General features: G+C 40.7%; 1 protein-coding gene across 2 annotated transcripts in view; it reads right to left on the bottom strand.

The window, feature by feature from the left end:
• The window catches only part of LOC122064849 (protein SEED AND ROOT HAIR PROTECTIVE PROTEIN-like), a 31023-nt gene extending 17287 nt beyond the window's left edge, over positions 1-13736 (bottom strand). The window contains exons 1-2 of one of the 2 annotated variants that reach the window (XM_042628634.1): positions 13367-13736; positions 12472-12912 (exon numbers count right to left, since the gene is read on the bottom strand). In XM_042628634.1, coding sequence (XP_042484568.1) covers positions 12590-12912; positions 13367-13706 — 663 coding nt within the window. In that variant the 5' untranslated portion in view covers positions 13707-13736 and the 3' untranslated portion in view covers positions 12472-12589. Of the gene's footprint in view, positions 1-12471; positions 12913-13366 lie in introns of those variants that run through there. The other variant, XM_042628635.1, reaches the window with a different exon arrangement.
• Positions 13737-15801: the final 2065 nt, after the last annotated feature.

Below are 15801 nucleotides of genomic sequence, written 5' to 3'. Positions count from 1 at the left end.
TTGCTAAAAGATGACAGAAGGGCTAGCATATATGCTACTGAGCCAACCCGTTTCAAGATCTTGAACAGGCCAATATATTTTAGACTCAATTTGCCCTTCCTATGCAACCTGTGCAAGCTCTTCATAGGAGAGATTTTCAGAAATACTTTCTCCCCTTCTTGGAATTCAATATCTTTTCTACGGTTGTCAACATAGCTCTTTTGACGGGATTGGGACACCTTGATTTTCTCGCAGATTACATCAACCTTATCACAAGTCATCTGTATCATTCTGGCCTGAGCATTCACCGTTCTCCTACATCATCCCAATGTAAGGGAGTTCTATGCCTTCTACTATACAATGCCTCGTATGGAGCCATTCCGATCATGGCTTGATAACTATTGTTATAAGCAAACTCCATAAGAGGTATGTTTTCTTCCCAGTTGCCACTCATTTCCATTGCACAAGCTTGAAGTATATCTTCTAGTATTTGTATGGTCCGTTCAGATTGCCCATCAGTCTGTGGATGGAAAGCAGTGCTTAGGTTCACCTGTGTTCCCATGGCATATAGGAGGCTCTTTCAGAATTTAGATGTGAACCTTAGGTCTCGGTCCGACACTATACTGACTAGTACTCCATGTGAGCAAACAATATTCTCCATATAAAGTTGTGCTAGCTTGTCTATGGAGTAGGTAGTCTTGATTGGAATGAAATGGGCAGTTTTAGTAAGCCTGTCAACTATCACCCAAATGGTATCCATACCCTTGGGTGAACGGGGTAGCCCGGTGATAAAATCCATAGTAACCATATCCCATTTCTACTCCAATATTGGGAGTGGCTGAGGAGTGCGATATAGTTGATGCCATTCTGCCTTGACCTTCTGACACGTGAGACATTGAGCAACATATAAAGCCACTGTAACCTTCATCCCTAATCACTAATAATTTTGCTTAAGATCTTTGTACATCTTGGTGCTTCCGGGGTGAAGCGTGTACTCAAAACTATGTGCTTCCTTAATTATCTTGTCTTGAATCCCCATGTCATTGGGTACACACAATCTGCCCTGAAACAATAGTGCTTCACCATTGGCTATTGTGAAATTAGGATCGTCCATCCTTTGCTCTTGAATTTTAACTATGATTTTCTACAACTCAAGATCTATGGGCTGTTTTATGATTATTTCATACCTGATGGATGGTTGTACTTGTAGGGCCACTAGAGATATAATTAATTGCTTGATATTTTATGACTGCTGATCAAGCTCTAAGTTCGATCCTTTATTCAAAATGATTTTATCCATCAACATGACTTCTTGCTTAAGTTGTGGGCTGGTGGCCAAATAAGCAAGTGATACAGTCTGAGCTTTCTGGCTCAATGCATCCGTCACCACATTAGCCTTGCCTTGATGGTACTGTATATCACAGTCATAATCTTTCATGAGTTCTAGCCATCTCCTCTGCCTCATGTTCAGATTCTACTGGGTGAAGAAGTACTTAAGACTTTTGTGATCACTGAATATCTCGCACTTTTTCCCATACAAGTAATGGTGCTAGATCTTCAAGGCAAAGATAACTGCCACCAGCTCTAGATCATGAGTGGCATTGTTCTTCTCATACTCCTTCAATTGTCTAGATGCGTATGCCACTACCTTGCCGTGTTGCATAAGAATGCAACCCAGCCTAATTCTGGAGGCATCTATGTAGACTATCATTCCACCGGTACCTTCTGGTATCATTAGTATTGGGGCTGACACTAAACGTTTCTTTAGTTCCTAAAAAATGTCTTCACACTCCTTTGACCATTCAAACTTCACTCCCTTTCCAATCAAACTGGTCATTGGGGTGGCGATTCGAGAAAATTCTCAATGAACCGTCGATAGTAGCCTGCTAACCCCAAGAAGCTCCTGATTTCTGTGGCATTCTTGGGGGCTTCCCACCCGACTACTGCTTTACTTTTCTTAGGTCAACTTTGATCCCATTCTCAAACACTATGTGCCAAGGAATCCAACTTGCTTCAACCAAAATTCACATTTACTGAATTTTGCATATAATTGTTGCTCTCTTACTCTTTGAAGTACGATTCACAAGTGTTGTGCATGCTTTTCTTCCATTTTCGAGTATAATGTCATCGATGAAGACGATGACCCACTTATCAAGAACATCATAAAATACTCGATTCATCATGTCCATAAAAGCTACTGGCGCATTAGTCAACCCAAAAGACAGCACTAGGAATTCATAATGACCATATCAGGTCTTAAAAGCTGTCTTGGGTATATCACTACTCTTTATCTTGAGTTGGTAGTAACCAGACCTAAGATCAATCTTTGAGAATACTTTAGGACCTTGTAACTGATTGAAAAGGTCATCTATGTACGGCAATAGATACCGGTTGTTGATGGTTAACTTATTTAATTCTCGGTAATCGATGCACATACATAAACTCCCATCCTTCTTTTTGACAAACAAAACTGGGGCACCCCAAGGAGAAACACTTGGGCGTATTTACCCTTTCTCTTACAAATCCTACAACTAAGTCTATAACTCCTTTAATTCGGGTGGTGCCATTCGGTACTAAGCTTTAGACACTGGTGCTACTCTGGGAATCAAATCAATTGCAAACTCTAACTCCTTGTCAGGCGGAAGTCGGGTTAAATCATCTAGGAAGATATTGTGAAATTCCCTGACAACATTTAATTCCTCTAATGGTGTGACTTTTGCTTCTACATTTTGTACTGAAGCTAGGCAGCTCTGACATACGTCTTCCAATAACTTTACTGCCTGTAACGTAGAGATGAGTGCATCTCTAGGTTGTTTCATCTTATCCGCCTGATACACAAGCCCTTCACCATCATCATTCATCACTTAATTTGCTTCTCGGCACATATAACATTTGCCCGATGAGTAGATAGCCAATCCATGCCCAATATAACATCAAAATTTTGCATATTAAATTTAATAAGTTGGGCATCCAACTTCTTCACACCTATTTCAACAGAACATGGCCTATACACTTCATTCAACTGTGCTACCTTATATATAGGTGTGCTAACAATCAATTTACTTTCTAGAGCCCTAGGTCATATCAATCTTTATAGCAAATCTTTTTTATATAAAAGAATGTGATGCACCAGAGTCAAGTAATACATAAGCCGGTATACCCGAGATAGATAGGGTACCTACTATGATATCAGGGCTTACCTCAACCTCTTTAGCTGATAATACATACATTCTTCCTTGAGGTGGACCACCTTGAGTCAAAGTAGGTCTAGGAACAGGAGGCTGACTCTGCACCACAGCTAGCTTGTATGGGTAATTCTTTACAAAATGCCCAAGTAAATGGCAAACATAACACCTGTTTTGAGAGGCTAGCACTGGTGCTAGTGCCATCTGTATCTAGCCTTGTCCAGTAGGAGGACGAGGTGGCACCGGGACCGTAGGCACTGTGCTAGTATTCAGGCAGAAGGAAGTAGTACCCAGTCTACGGGTTAGCTGACCGGGGCATATAACCTTATGACCTATAAAGCTACTGATATGATGGGCCATAATTATACGGCCCACGTAAACTCTTATTCGGGTCTCCTAAATCTGCATAGGGATTGGACCTCTTCCACAGTCCAGGTGAGGTGGAAGATTCTCCCTTCTGCTTGTCTTCTATAGTTTTGGCCTTCTAGACAATCTGAACAAAATCATTCAAGTCCATGGCCCCCAAAATTGTACTAATGGATACTTTAGCCCTTTTAGAAACTTCGTTGCCTTTTCCTCTGCTGTTTTCATTTGCGGAGGGGCAAAGTAAAACAACTCCTCAAACTATTGTTGGTATTCAAGGATAGAATTATTTCCCTAAGTCAAAGCTAAGAATTCAGTCTCCTTTCAATCTCTGAAGCTAGTGGGGTAATAGTTTAATAGGAACAATTCCTTGAACTGTTCCCATGTTGGTTCTAGATGGGTTGCCACCAAAATGGGCTTAAAAGCCTTTCACCATGAATCAACTTCATTCCTTAACTGTAACCCAACACATATGAGTTTTTAAGGTTCTGTACATTCTATCACCTCAAATATATTTTTCATTTCTTTATTACCTACCTTGGTGAAGATAGGTGGCAAGTGTCTCTTAAATGATTCCACCAACCTCACAGCAGTGGCTGCTGGTGGATAGTACGGAGGATAAGTTAGGTAATACTAGTACGGGGGTGGCACCATATATGGAGGAGTGCTATAAGGAGGGAACCATGGAGTAACCCCAGGTGGAGTACCTCCTGGTTGGTCCTGTGGTGGTACTACAGGTAGTACACTCCCTTGTGTCTCAATAGGTGGAGCCCGAGGAGAAACACCTCTCGATTGAACTCCAACACCGAGTACAGTAAGAGGATCTTGTGGAAAGGGTATTCCACGAGGATGCTGACCCATATGCATAGGGTGCAATTGTTGTTGCACAGCATTCATGAAAGTCTGTTGTTATTGGAGTAATTGTTGGTGGAATACCTGTTGCGACTGTTGGATAAGAGCCAAAACATCATTGGGAGTAACAACAGGAGGAGGATACAGAATTTCAGGTGTAGGTGAGTCCCCAACTACATCTTCTTATCTAAGACTCACCTGTGGTCGAGGTTCCCGAGGGTTAGGTGGTCGTCCAACGGGACGGGAAACACATGAGGCCCCTCTTGCACCACAGCCGGATCTAGTACATACCATGACGCTTCGTACCTGGATTGCATCAAGATTAGGTACAATTAAGTGCCACATACGTCTCATGTAAGCACAAGATCAAATCACATCATGCCTCCCATTATGCAATCATAGTGCATTCCATCATCATAGCACGCATCCCAGGCATTGAGTTCTATGAGGTAGCATAATTATTCCACATAAGCATGCATGAGGATTAGTTGCACATCAACCCATAATTATCATAAAAATGGGGTTTACGAGGCTTGAATATCAAATCCCCAAAAACTGAGGATTTTCGGCCCAAAACTCCATACCGGCGGGTTATACCGACGGGTGGGTCATTTTGATGACCCGCCGGTAGCGACCCCTCGGTCTTCGTGCGATTCTATTTTAAGGGCAAAAAAGCCCTTATTTTTAAAAACTCTTCGCTTTTCTCTTTTCTCTCTTCTCTAAATCGTCCAAGGCACCAAGAGAAGACCCAAGAGCACCATTACAAGCCCTACACACGCCTCTCACTTAGATTCAAAGCCTCTACACTTCATTCTCAACATCAAGTAAGTAGAGTTTCCCTTTTTCTCTTTGGGATTTTGGTTACTTTTTGTTCAGTAACCTCAAAAACTCCATTTTCTTTTGATTTCCTCCAACTAAATTGAATGTAGTATGTGGATTTGTCATTTCTTTGATGTTTCTCATCTCTAACATCACATATGCCCTCTCTATGGATTGCTTAACCCCATTTTCTCAAAAATTTTGTTGCTTCAGGGTTTCTCCCATTTTCTCTTTTATTTCTTATGAAATGTTTGATTCAATGAGTCTATACACTCACATTTGATTACATAATAGTGGTAGGAGTGCCACATTGCACATATGCACCACTTTTCTCACTTTGGTATAAATTCTCCTTGTTTCTAGGTTAGTGTTCTTGGGAAATTTGGGGCTTCACTTGTTTGACCTCAATGTGCCAATTTGTACACATTTTCTTGAAATTAAACCTCTTCACATTCGTTATTGCCAGTAGTTTCCTCAATGCCTTTGATATGCTAGGTTTATGCCACTCTCTGTGAAATTTTACATTTCTTCTTGTTTTGAAAAAAAATCTATTAATTTCCTCAAATGGTTGGCAGCCTTGGTATTTACATGTATCCATGCCTTAAATAATGTCTCCATCTCTTGTCTTTTATTAGTGTATTACCTCAAGCATCGAAATTCTATAATGTTCATTTTTCCACACATATGGTTCTTGCCATTTACCATTCATATATAGTTTCATTATGTCAATAGCATTAAACTCGTAGGGTTCTTCTCCCTCATTTGTCATGCGACATGCATTGCTCCCCTCATACACTTTTCCTGAATGTCATTTCATTTACTATCATTCTTTTTTTTTTCAATTTCCTCCCAGTACCTTATTAGTTTCTCTTACATCTTTCTTTTCCAACACTTCAGGATGTCATCCCGCAAAGACAAAGGAGCAGCCTCCTTATCTAGAAGTGGCAAGCTTCTAATAGGAAGAAGAGGGGCTCTGCCTCCAGTTCTTCTACTTCCCAGGCCTGAACCACAAGAGATCCCTCTGAGGATTTTGAGGATTATGACGATAACGTGTTCCGTAGTCTTAAGGATGCACGTTCTTGGGTCGACTTCACCAAGAGACCCGTATTGATGGAGATGTCGGTTGTGATGGAGAACTTTGCTCGAGTTCAACTACTCAAGCAATTCACAACCCTGGGTTGGGAATCCATGTTAGCATTCTACCGTCAGGGCTACCCTAACCTCGTGTGGCTATTTTATTGCAACCTTGAGGTGGCCTACGACAATCAGATGTATACCCTCACCTTCCAGGTAATGGTTCAGAACATCAAGCTCCCCATTGACTTACTGGCAGAGATCTTGGGCATCTCCTTAGAGCGTACATGGTACTATTGCCCTCTTAGGGCTAGGGCTTTGGGTCCCCACATAAGCGAGAACTTCCAAAAGCACGTATACCAGACCATTTGTGGTAGCGAGGTCCGTCCCGAGTCTGAGACGTCATTCCATGCTAAGGTTCAAGTCTTCAGTCGCTTGGCATAGTTCAACTTGCTTCCCCGGGCTGGGCATTGGAACCAGGTGAATTTCATAGCTGCTTATGTAGCATATTGCCTCTACATTGCCTTGGAACATCCCCCCGCCTGTGCCTTCTATATATAATCATAAAGTCAATGGAATACCATGCAGCTCACCTCGTCGACGGTAACTACCCCTACTCTCAGTCACTCGCCAAGAGTTTTGAGTATTTTCACATAGACCTTGAGGGTGAGGTGGGTAGTGCCCCCTCAAACAGATTTGTCCAGGGCATCTTATATAAGATGGAGCTATTCCATCTGATAGAGCCGGCGATGGGGGAGGCAACCCAAGAGGAGGTTGATGATGAGGACTATATCCTTGAGGAGGAGGATATAGATGTCGATGTAGAGATGGAGGATGAGGTCCCCATCAGAGCGGTTCCACCATCTCTAGGTGGAGCCTTTGGTTTTCAGGGTATAATGGGTGGGTTGAAGGCACTACAGGAGGGTCAAGAGAAACTCCTGACAGGGCAGGCAGCCATGCAGGAGACTCAAGCTAGCATGGTCATGGACATAGATGACTTGGATACTAACTTGGACTCAGCTACTAGAGAAACAATGAGGAGCCAGAGATACCTACAGGAGGATATGGATTTGGTGCACCACCGGTTTGATTACTATGACCAACGCTTGGGTATCAACTCAAGGTCTCGGCTGGGGGATGTCATTGACATCGATGAGATTGAGTGGGGCATGGTTTTCTTTTCTTTTCTACCTTATGGCATGAAATTTGGGGGTTGTGGAACTCTATTTTCTTTCTCCTTTTCTACTTATTCTCTGCTTGATTGTACTTTTGTGGATATTTAAACTTTTTGGTACCCCCAACATATGAATACATCATGGAAAATTTTTTAAATTTTGTGTTCTTTTAGATTTAATTGAAGTCTTTTATAGTTTCCCCAACCCCTTGTATATTTTTGGGTTCCTAAGAACTTAGTCTTACAAGATGTGTGTGATTAGAGCATCGCGCTTTGATACCACCATTGTCATGCCGCGTTCACATAGAACCGGATCGATGACTGGGTTCCCTCCGGGTAACCTAAAACCACCAGGATCATCAGACACAGTTATCATAACACAACAAGCCACAAGTAATCATGAAATATAATATTCTAGTTTAACAAAAGTCTTGTCATAAATGATTATCTGTAATTTTTCATATACTCTTGATACCCAAATAGTTATACATAAAGTATTTACATGTGGGCCAATAGGCATTATATTTATATAAGAAATAGTAATTTAACTACTAAGAGTGCAAAAAGAAAATATACCTAAAGAATAAAAAAGAGTACAATAAATGGAATCTATCACTGTTGCCCTGTAACACAACCCTCACATAGGCAGTCGTCACCATGTTCGAATTCTTTGGGGACCCATCAATCCCCCACTAGGGTTTCATCGGTAGGACCCGGCACAAGCTCCTCTACTTAATAGCCTGCAAAATCATCTAAAAAGGTATGTGCACGAGGGGTGAGCTCACTAGCTCAGTAAATGGAAAGAAAGATGCACACAAGCAAATGCAAAACAAATGATATTATATGCATGATATTCATTTTAATCCTATTCCACCTAAACAATCATTACTAGGTCATAGGTAACATGCTACTCACAACCACAGTATGTGTATGCCTTGGGTTTAAGAGGCGTTCTCTATCCCATGATACGCCCATAGGGTTGTCAGAAATGGCCCACCGTGAGCACTCAAAAAAATAAATCGTGACTGAACCACAGCAGAAATTAAAAGCAGTATGATTGGCCTTCTGAATATATCACCAAGGTTTCCAACTATCCTAATGATCAACCAGGCATACTTCTAACCACCACGGCAGTCAGCGATCGACGCTTCCCCCCAGTGATAACCTAACACATAAACCCCTATTGGGAAGCATCGTAGCACGAGGAAATATATAGTACAACTGCATAGTACTTTCGTGTCCCATTCCACAGTATACCAATGCATTTGTTTCTAAGTCGACTATAGCATCTAATCTAGAAATCCCACACATGATCAAAAAACATCATCATCATAATCCATCATATGATAAATCTATTCTCAAGATTTCAAGCAAGTAATTATGCATATATAATTTAAGATACATCATGTTCAATTCTAAATGCATCATTCATTCATCAATCATATGCATAGAAATGGTCATAACGAGTATAATAGTGTGAAGAAGTTCATTGGTGAGTTTGAGTTCCATCGGAGCTCATTTGGGCAACAAGTGGGTCATACACATGGGTAGAAGAACCCACCTGTGAAATCTTCCCAGATCGACGGGTCATACTGGTGGGTCTGGCACCCGTCGGTCTTACCCTTCTATTGACCCAGAGGGAATTGGCGAGACTGGTAGGTTACACCGGCGGGTCAGGCACTCGTCGGTCTTACCCGCCAGTTGACCGAGAGGGGATAGGCATGACTGGTAGGTCACACCGGTGGGCCAGGCACCCACTGATCTTACCCACTAGTTGACCTAGAGGGAATAGGCCAGACTAGTAGGTTGCACCGATAGGTCTTACCTGTCGATTTTTCTCGGGTTTTGCTATTCTCCTTCTTTCTTTCATTCCAACTCTTAGAACCCCAATAATGTGGTTCCCACTTCATTTCCCACACATTATAAACCCCATCTACTTGATTGTACCATGGATCTAAGCTATTAACAAGATTTGGGGAAGAAATCATACCTTTGCTTAAAAACCCCAAATCTTAGGATTTCTCTCCTCCCAACCTCAAATACCATTTCAATTACTCCCAAATCTTTGTTTCCTTCTTAAATCCTCCAAGGAAATCACACAGGGTTTTCATTATTCCCTAGATTCAACCATACATACAAGGGTTTCATCATATTTCAAGGGTTTATGGCGATACTTACCTTAAAATGTAGATCTCAAAACATTGGTGAAGATACCGGAGGAGGAAAGGTAAAACGTGTCTAGGGGATCCAAGGGGGAAGCCTCTTCCCTCTTCCTTCTTTCCTTCTTCCTCTTTTCTCTGTCTTCTTTACTCCACTCACCAAACTTAACTGAAATCATAAATGGCAGAGAGAAAGGGGGTTTAAGTGCTATTTATACTTTGGTTCATAAATATCTTGTAAGATCTATTTGGTTTTGCCCATTTATTGACCAAAACACATTAATTTGCATTTTTTGGTGAAGTAGCAGACACCTTCGGGCATACAAGACCTCATCCATGCCGGGCATGTTGGGGTCCACGTTACCTCAACAGGTGAGCCACACTGGTGGGTCTCGCACCTACCAATGACACCCACCAGTTGGCCAAAACAAGCCAACCTTGCTGTATTTTTGGAGAAAATGGGAGTCTTAACATGTATCCTACACTTTCCATGTGTTGTGGACCAAGTTCCTATCATTCAAATATGATAACGTACATTTCCTATCCATATATTGCCTCATGATATGTGCACGGGCATGGCTTAAACATGCAAATCATCTCGGGTACCGGGTCAATCTTATCCGACCACCCCACATTTGTCATCACCCTTGATGTCATGTACCATAAGGCACCGGCATCAACCATCTTCGATTTGGACTTTGCAAAACCAAACCAAACCGACCAGTCAATAAATCGGGTTTAAAGAGCAGGGCTCTACATTCAATCTGACTAAGATGTCAGAGCCAAATCTTTCCTGAAAACATATAAGAGCAATGCCACCAGTCAAAAGGTATGTCAGCAACCTCAAATCTTTCCTGGAAAAATATCAGAGCTTCTAGGGCAGAGCTTCAACTTAGAAAAAAGCAAGATGTTCCTAGGAAGGATCCCTTCAAACAGAAGGCAATAGCTTGCAAAGGAGCTGGCTATTCCTATTTGCAATTTTCCTACCAAGTATTTGAGTGTGGAAATCTTCCAAGGAAGAGTCAAGAGGGACCCCCTTTTATTTGTGATGGACAGAATCAAGGCAAAATTCGTTGCTTGGAAAGGTAAGCTCCTCTCTTTGGCGAGAAGGGTTGAACTTGTTCGATCAATGGTCTCTAGGCTGCCTTTGCATAACTTCTCAGTTTACTAGTGGCTATCATCTCTGATAAAGTATCTTGAGAAATGGATGAGGAATTTCATATAGACAAGGAGATTGATACCTCAAAGGCAATTACTGTGAGATGGGATATGGTGTGCAAGCCTAAAAGGGAAGGTGGTTTGAGTTGAGAATAAGGAGACTCAGGGATGTTAACAAAGCTTTACTTGCCAAGCTAACTTGGAAGGTAAAACATGAAGACTCATATCTCAGCAGACTCCTTAGTGCTAGATTCTTATCTAGTCATGGGCGACTCAAGAAAGGCTACAAAGGTTCCTCTATTTGGCCTGGAATCAAGAGGATGTGGAATTTTGTTGCTAATAATGAGAGATGAACCATGGGTGACGGGAGAAATATTTGATTTTTGGAGACAGAACTGGATGGGTCCCGAATCTATTTGTGACATATCTCGTCTTGGGGAGGATATCTTCAATAATCATATCCCTTTTGTGGCTGAGTTCATAGACAAGGGAGAATGGAAGCTGCCTTCGGTTGAATCAAGACTTATAAAGCTTGCCTTTGAGTCAATTAGAGCTATGCCTCTCCCATCTGTTCCCTTGGCAGATAAATGTGTATGGAAATTAGATCCAATGGGGAGTTTTTCTGTTAAGTCTGCTTGGGAAAGAATCAGGGATCCGCCAAATTCAATTACTGACGAGCTACACCTAGATGAAGCAAGCCGCCCACGTTTCAGATTCTACAGATAGCGGTTGTGAGCCTCTGTTGATGGCAATGCCAAGGGTAGAGGCTCACTCCGTTTTTTTTTTTTTTTTTTGGTTATCATGTACTTCTTTTTTATTCTTTTTTCCCTTTTTATAAAATTTTGATTTCTAGCCAAAAAAAAAAAAAAAAAGATTAATGTGGTGATCTTTAAATTTATTATACATACACCTCCACCAAATGTCGATCAAGGCATATGAATTTCTCTCTATGCCACCAGTCAAAAGCCACATGTACATTTGCATGTGCATATTTTACTAGTATACACACACACACACAAATAGAGGTAAACAGAGAGATGGAGAGAATGGTGAGGAGGCACACCATTAGGATTTGAAAGCTGAAATGAGTAGATTCCTTGAGAGACCCTATGAGACTCCTTGAGACACCGGCCTTGAAATCTCCGATGCTGCCGATGAGACACTTTCTCCTTCTACTGATTTTGGGGTCTCCGATCTGGCTTCCCGACAACACTACGAACACAGGCGGGAAGAAGATGGTTAGTGTTTGCGTGTCGGTCAGAAATTATATAGAATCAACAAACTTAAGTCTTTTCTCAAGTTAAATGGGTCAGCCAAAAGTTACATAGAAATTTTTATTGATAAAAGAACTTTATTAATGACGGAGAACAACGTTACAATAAAGTCAGCAGACAAAAGAGAAAAAGATCAAGGGCAGGGGAGGAGAAAAAGAAAGGGGGGTCGTCCGGACGTCACTCTGCCCTCTTATATCTAATAAGGGATATCTCTCATTTTCGCTACCCTACCCCATAGAACAACTTTTTAGTTAATAGAGGTCCTGCGACTGCTGTTTAGGGCCCAAGCCTTTCAAGAAAAAAAAATTTTTTTGATAGTTCTATTTGGAAATCAAAATTAGGCCTTCATCATATTCATGTGATCACAAAAATCAAAACTTATCCTGAAAGTAACACATTATTATTCAAAAGCACATGATTCACTGATCTTCCCATTTAACATGATTAACATCGACAACATCAGCGCAAAATTTACAAGGAAATTAAAATCATCAATTTTTGAAAGGCTAGTAATACTTTGTAATAGCCTCTAAAACCAAGTGGCAAGACTCCTCAATCGTGGCCAAGTGGCAACCCCTTTTTGTACTTGAACGGGCCCACAGTGTACAAGTGCATCTTGTTATGGAGAAGGCGAGGGCCTGAAAGAGGGCATCCGGTGATCCCCTTGTTGACATCAGTGGGAATGCTGCATGAAATCGATGAAGACATGTCAAGGTATCCCTTGCACTCTGTGATGTTTCCCACTTCTTTGATCTCTGTCAAGGACATCTTTGCTAAGAAGTATCCTGATTTGTTTGTGTCACTCATCACAGTGTAGCTACTTGTCACAACTCCATGCCTGTCGACTGCCTTGCATGTTATCCTTGCCACAGCTCCTACAATATGAAGATCAAGAATTAATATTTTATGCATGCGAAGAGTCTCTATTGATCATCAAATATACTCAGTAGATTTGTGGGGGGTTTTTTTTTTGGTAAACAAAACTTTAGTCATGTATTGCAATGTATCAAATCAAAGAACAATGGATACCTTCATTCTAACAGTTATGTCTTTCTTATGCATAGATTTTCTATTCCTAATTGTTGTGACTGTGTTATCGAAAATACTGCAACGAAAAGAATGGACAAAAAAAAAAAAAATACCCCCATTTTAATGGGAGAAAAACCGCATTATAACCCCTTGCCTTCCGGGGGGGGGGGGGGGGGAGGGGAATTGTTTCGGGAATAATATCCTACGACTAGAACACATTTATTTTTTAAACCTATCCTCACTCCTTACAAGGGCCTGACATTAGATCCTAATTCAGCTAAAATAAATATCTGTAAGTACCTTTAAGGGGCGTGAGCTTAGATCCGGCTTTGCAATAAATCATTCCCTGCACGCCAATCGACTTCACATCATTCTCTTCTTCTGGCGTGGGCAAGTGAAAGTGGTAGTGGGGTGGAGGATGGTGAGGAGGAGGTGGAGCATGATGAGGAGGTGGAGGAGCATGGTGAGGAGATGGAGGAGGAGGGTGGTGAGGAGGAGGTGGAGGAGCATGGTGAGGAGGTGGAGGTGGAGGGTGGTGAGGAGGAGGTGGAGGAGAAGTGTAATAATAGTGTTTGGCATTGACTGTGAGTGCCAAGAGAGCCATGAAGGATAAGAGGAGGATATGGTTCAAGCCTGCCATGACTGCTTGTTATCTTTCTTCTCTTCTACACCTTCTTCTTGAATAGTTGGATTCTTGTTGATGATGAGATGACAAGTTGATCTATCCCGAGCCTTTTTATAGGGGATTGTTTGGATGACTAAATTAAGTGTCACAATGTATTCATAATTAACGAGGATGCACGATGAGGGAGGAAACATTTTATGTGTCAATTGGTAGCATGCACGTTTGGGGCTTATAAGAGACAACATAAATAAAGAAGCACTTAAACTTGACCTGACAGAACGTTGCAACGCACTACTCACCGTCCGGTATGGAACCAATGTTTTGTTAAAAAAAAGACCGGATTAGGACTGGTTCTTGTCTTGACCATTTAGGACTGGTTCTTCTTTTGATCTCTCTCAACTCAACGGTTCTAAGAAGAACGGCTACGACCTTGGACAAGGTCTTTGTTGACTTGTGGAGCTTATGCGAAAGGGTCAACCAGTTCTGTGGTCCCAGATATGAACCGCCACGAATGGTCCACATCCACCGCTTTATCAAAAACAAAAAAAAAAAGTCCACCATCCACCGTCCAACCTTCAACGTCCAATAATGACAATCAATGAAAATTAATTAATGGGTATGTCTAAATGTAACTGATCCGATTACAAAAACCTTGTAACCTAAATTATTGTGTCACCATTATTTTATCATTTTGTAATTACTTTTATGGTCAAAAAAGTAAATTATTTTATCATTTTGTGATTGCTTTTAAGATCAGAAAAGTAAATTATTGTGTCCCATTATTTTTCATTTTGTGATTGCTTTTAAGGTAAAAAAAATTAAATTCAACCTCAATTTTTTGAATCGTTATTTTGATTTAAACAACAAAACGAGGAGTATTTTTGAGAATGAATACATTCTTCCCAAACAACCTGAACAACCCCTTGTCCCAACTAATCGTCTTCCTCCTCCGCGAGTCTTTCTATTACCTTTGCTAGTTTTTGTGGTATAAAGTTCAGCGAGATCATCTCTAGTGAGTTAGGTAAAGGCTCTTTGTCTTCTCCACGTGTCCAATGCTTTTCTGGGTTTTAGGATTTAAAACTTGTAGTTGACTTCATTTTTGTTTTTTGAAGTTTGAAAACAAAACCTCTTCTCAAAAATTCATGTATCAATTATATTGCAATAATTTCTATTGTTGTGCATTAGAGATTAGGTCGGTAAGATAGTTCTCATCATGTCTCTCTCTCTCTCTTCAAAGAAATCAATTATATTAAATATACTAGTGTTTTCAAGAAAGTTAAAATCCAAGAAGATGACAAATGGCAATATTGTAGGCTTTTTTTTTTTTGTAAAGCAATATCGTAGGCTTGGTACTACTATAATGATGACATGTGAAAACTTATAATTATAATATATTTTATAGGTTGATTCTAAGGGTTTTCGGATTGATTATGGTCAATTCCAATTTGATTTGGATTTGGATTGATATTGGCAGTTACTGATTTGATCTCTGATTCTGTGTTTAAAATCGATTATAAGGTTTATAGGACTAGATCGTGGGTCTTAAGATTTAAGGGCAATTCTAGGGTTCTTTTCAGTCCGATTTTGATTCAATTGGATCAAAATTTATAGGAATCAGTTCCAAGAATGTTGGGGACGGTATTAGTATCGGTCTCTATCGATGCCGATTCGATAACAATATGGATCAGATGGGATCGGTGGGTATCGATCTATTTTACCCCTGATTTTTATAAAAGTACTACTTTTTACCTATTTTACCCCTGAAACAATCTGGATAACGGATCCAGATTGAGGATCGGTCTCAGTCGATACAATCGATCCCAGACCAATACTTGAAACCATGATCAGTTCGATCTCCAATTCCAAGTTTAAAATCTCTAGTTGATTTGGCTAGTTCAGATCAATCCCAATTCTGATGATTATAGAATGACATATCTAGGATTTTTGGGATTGGGCTGTTGGTTTTTAGAGTTTAGTATCAATTCTAGCATTTTGTGATTGATTCGGATCTGATCCAGATTGGAATCATTAGGGACCAATTTACTCTTTGATTTTGAGTTAAAATTCTGGTGTTAGCCGATTTGGATTAGAATTGGTCATGAACTATTCA

The sequence above is a fragment of the Macadamia integrifolia genome, unplaced genomic scaffold (genome assembly GCF_013358625.1).
Source record: "Macadamia integrifolia cultivar HAES 741 unplaced genomic scaffold, SCU_Mint_v3 scaffold1794, whole genome shotgun sequence".
In the NCBI taxonomy this organism is placed as follows: domain Eukaryota; kingdom Viridiplantae; phylum Streptophyta; class Magnoliopsida; order Proteales; family Proteaceae; genus Macadamia; species Macadamia integrifolia.
The sequence above is the reverse complement of the archived record's forward strand: the minus strand, read 5'-3'. Positions and strand labels throughout refer to the sequence as shown.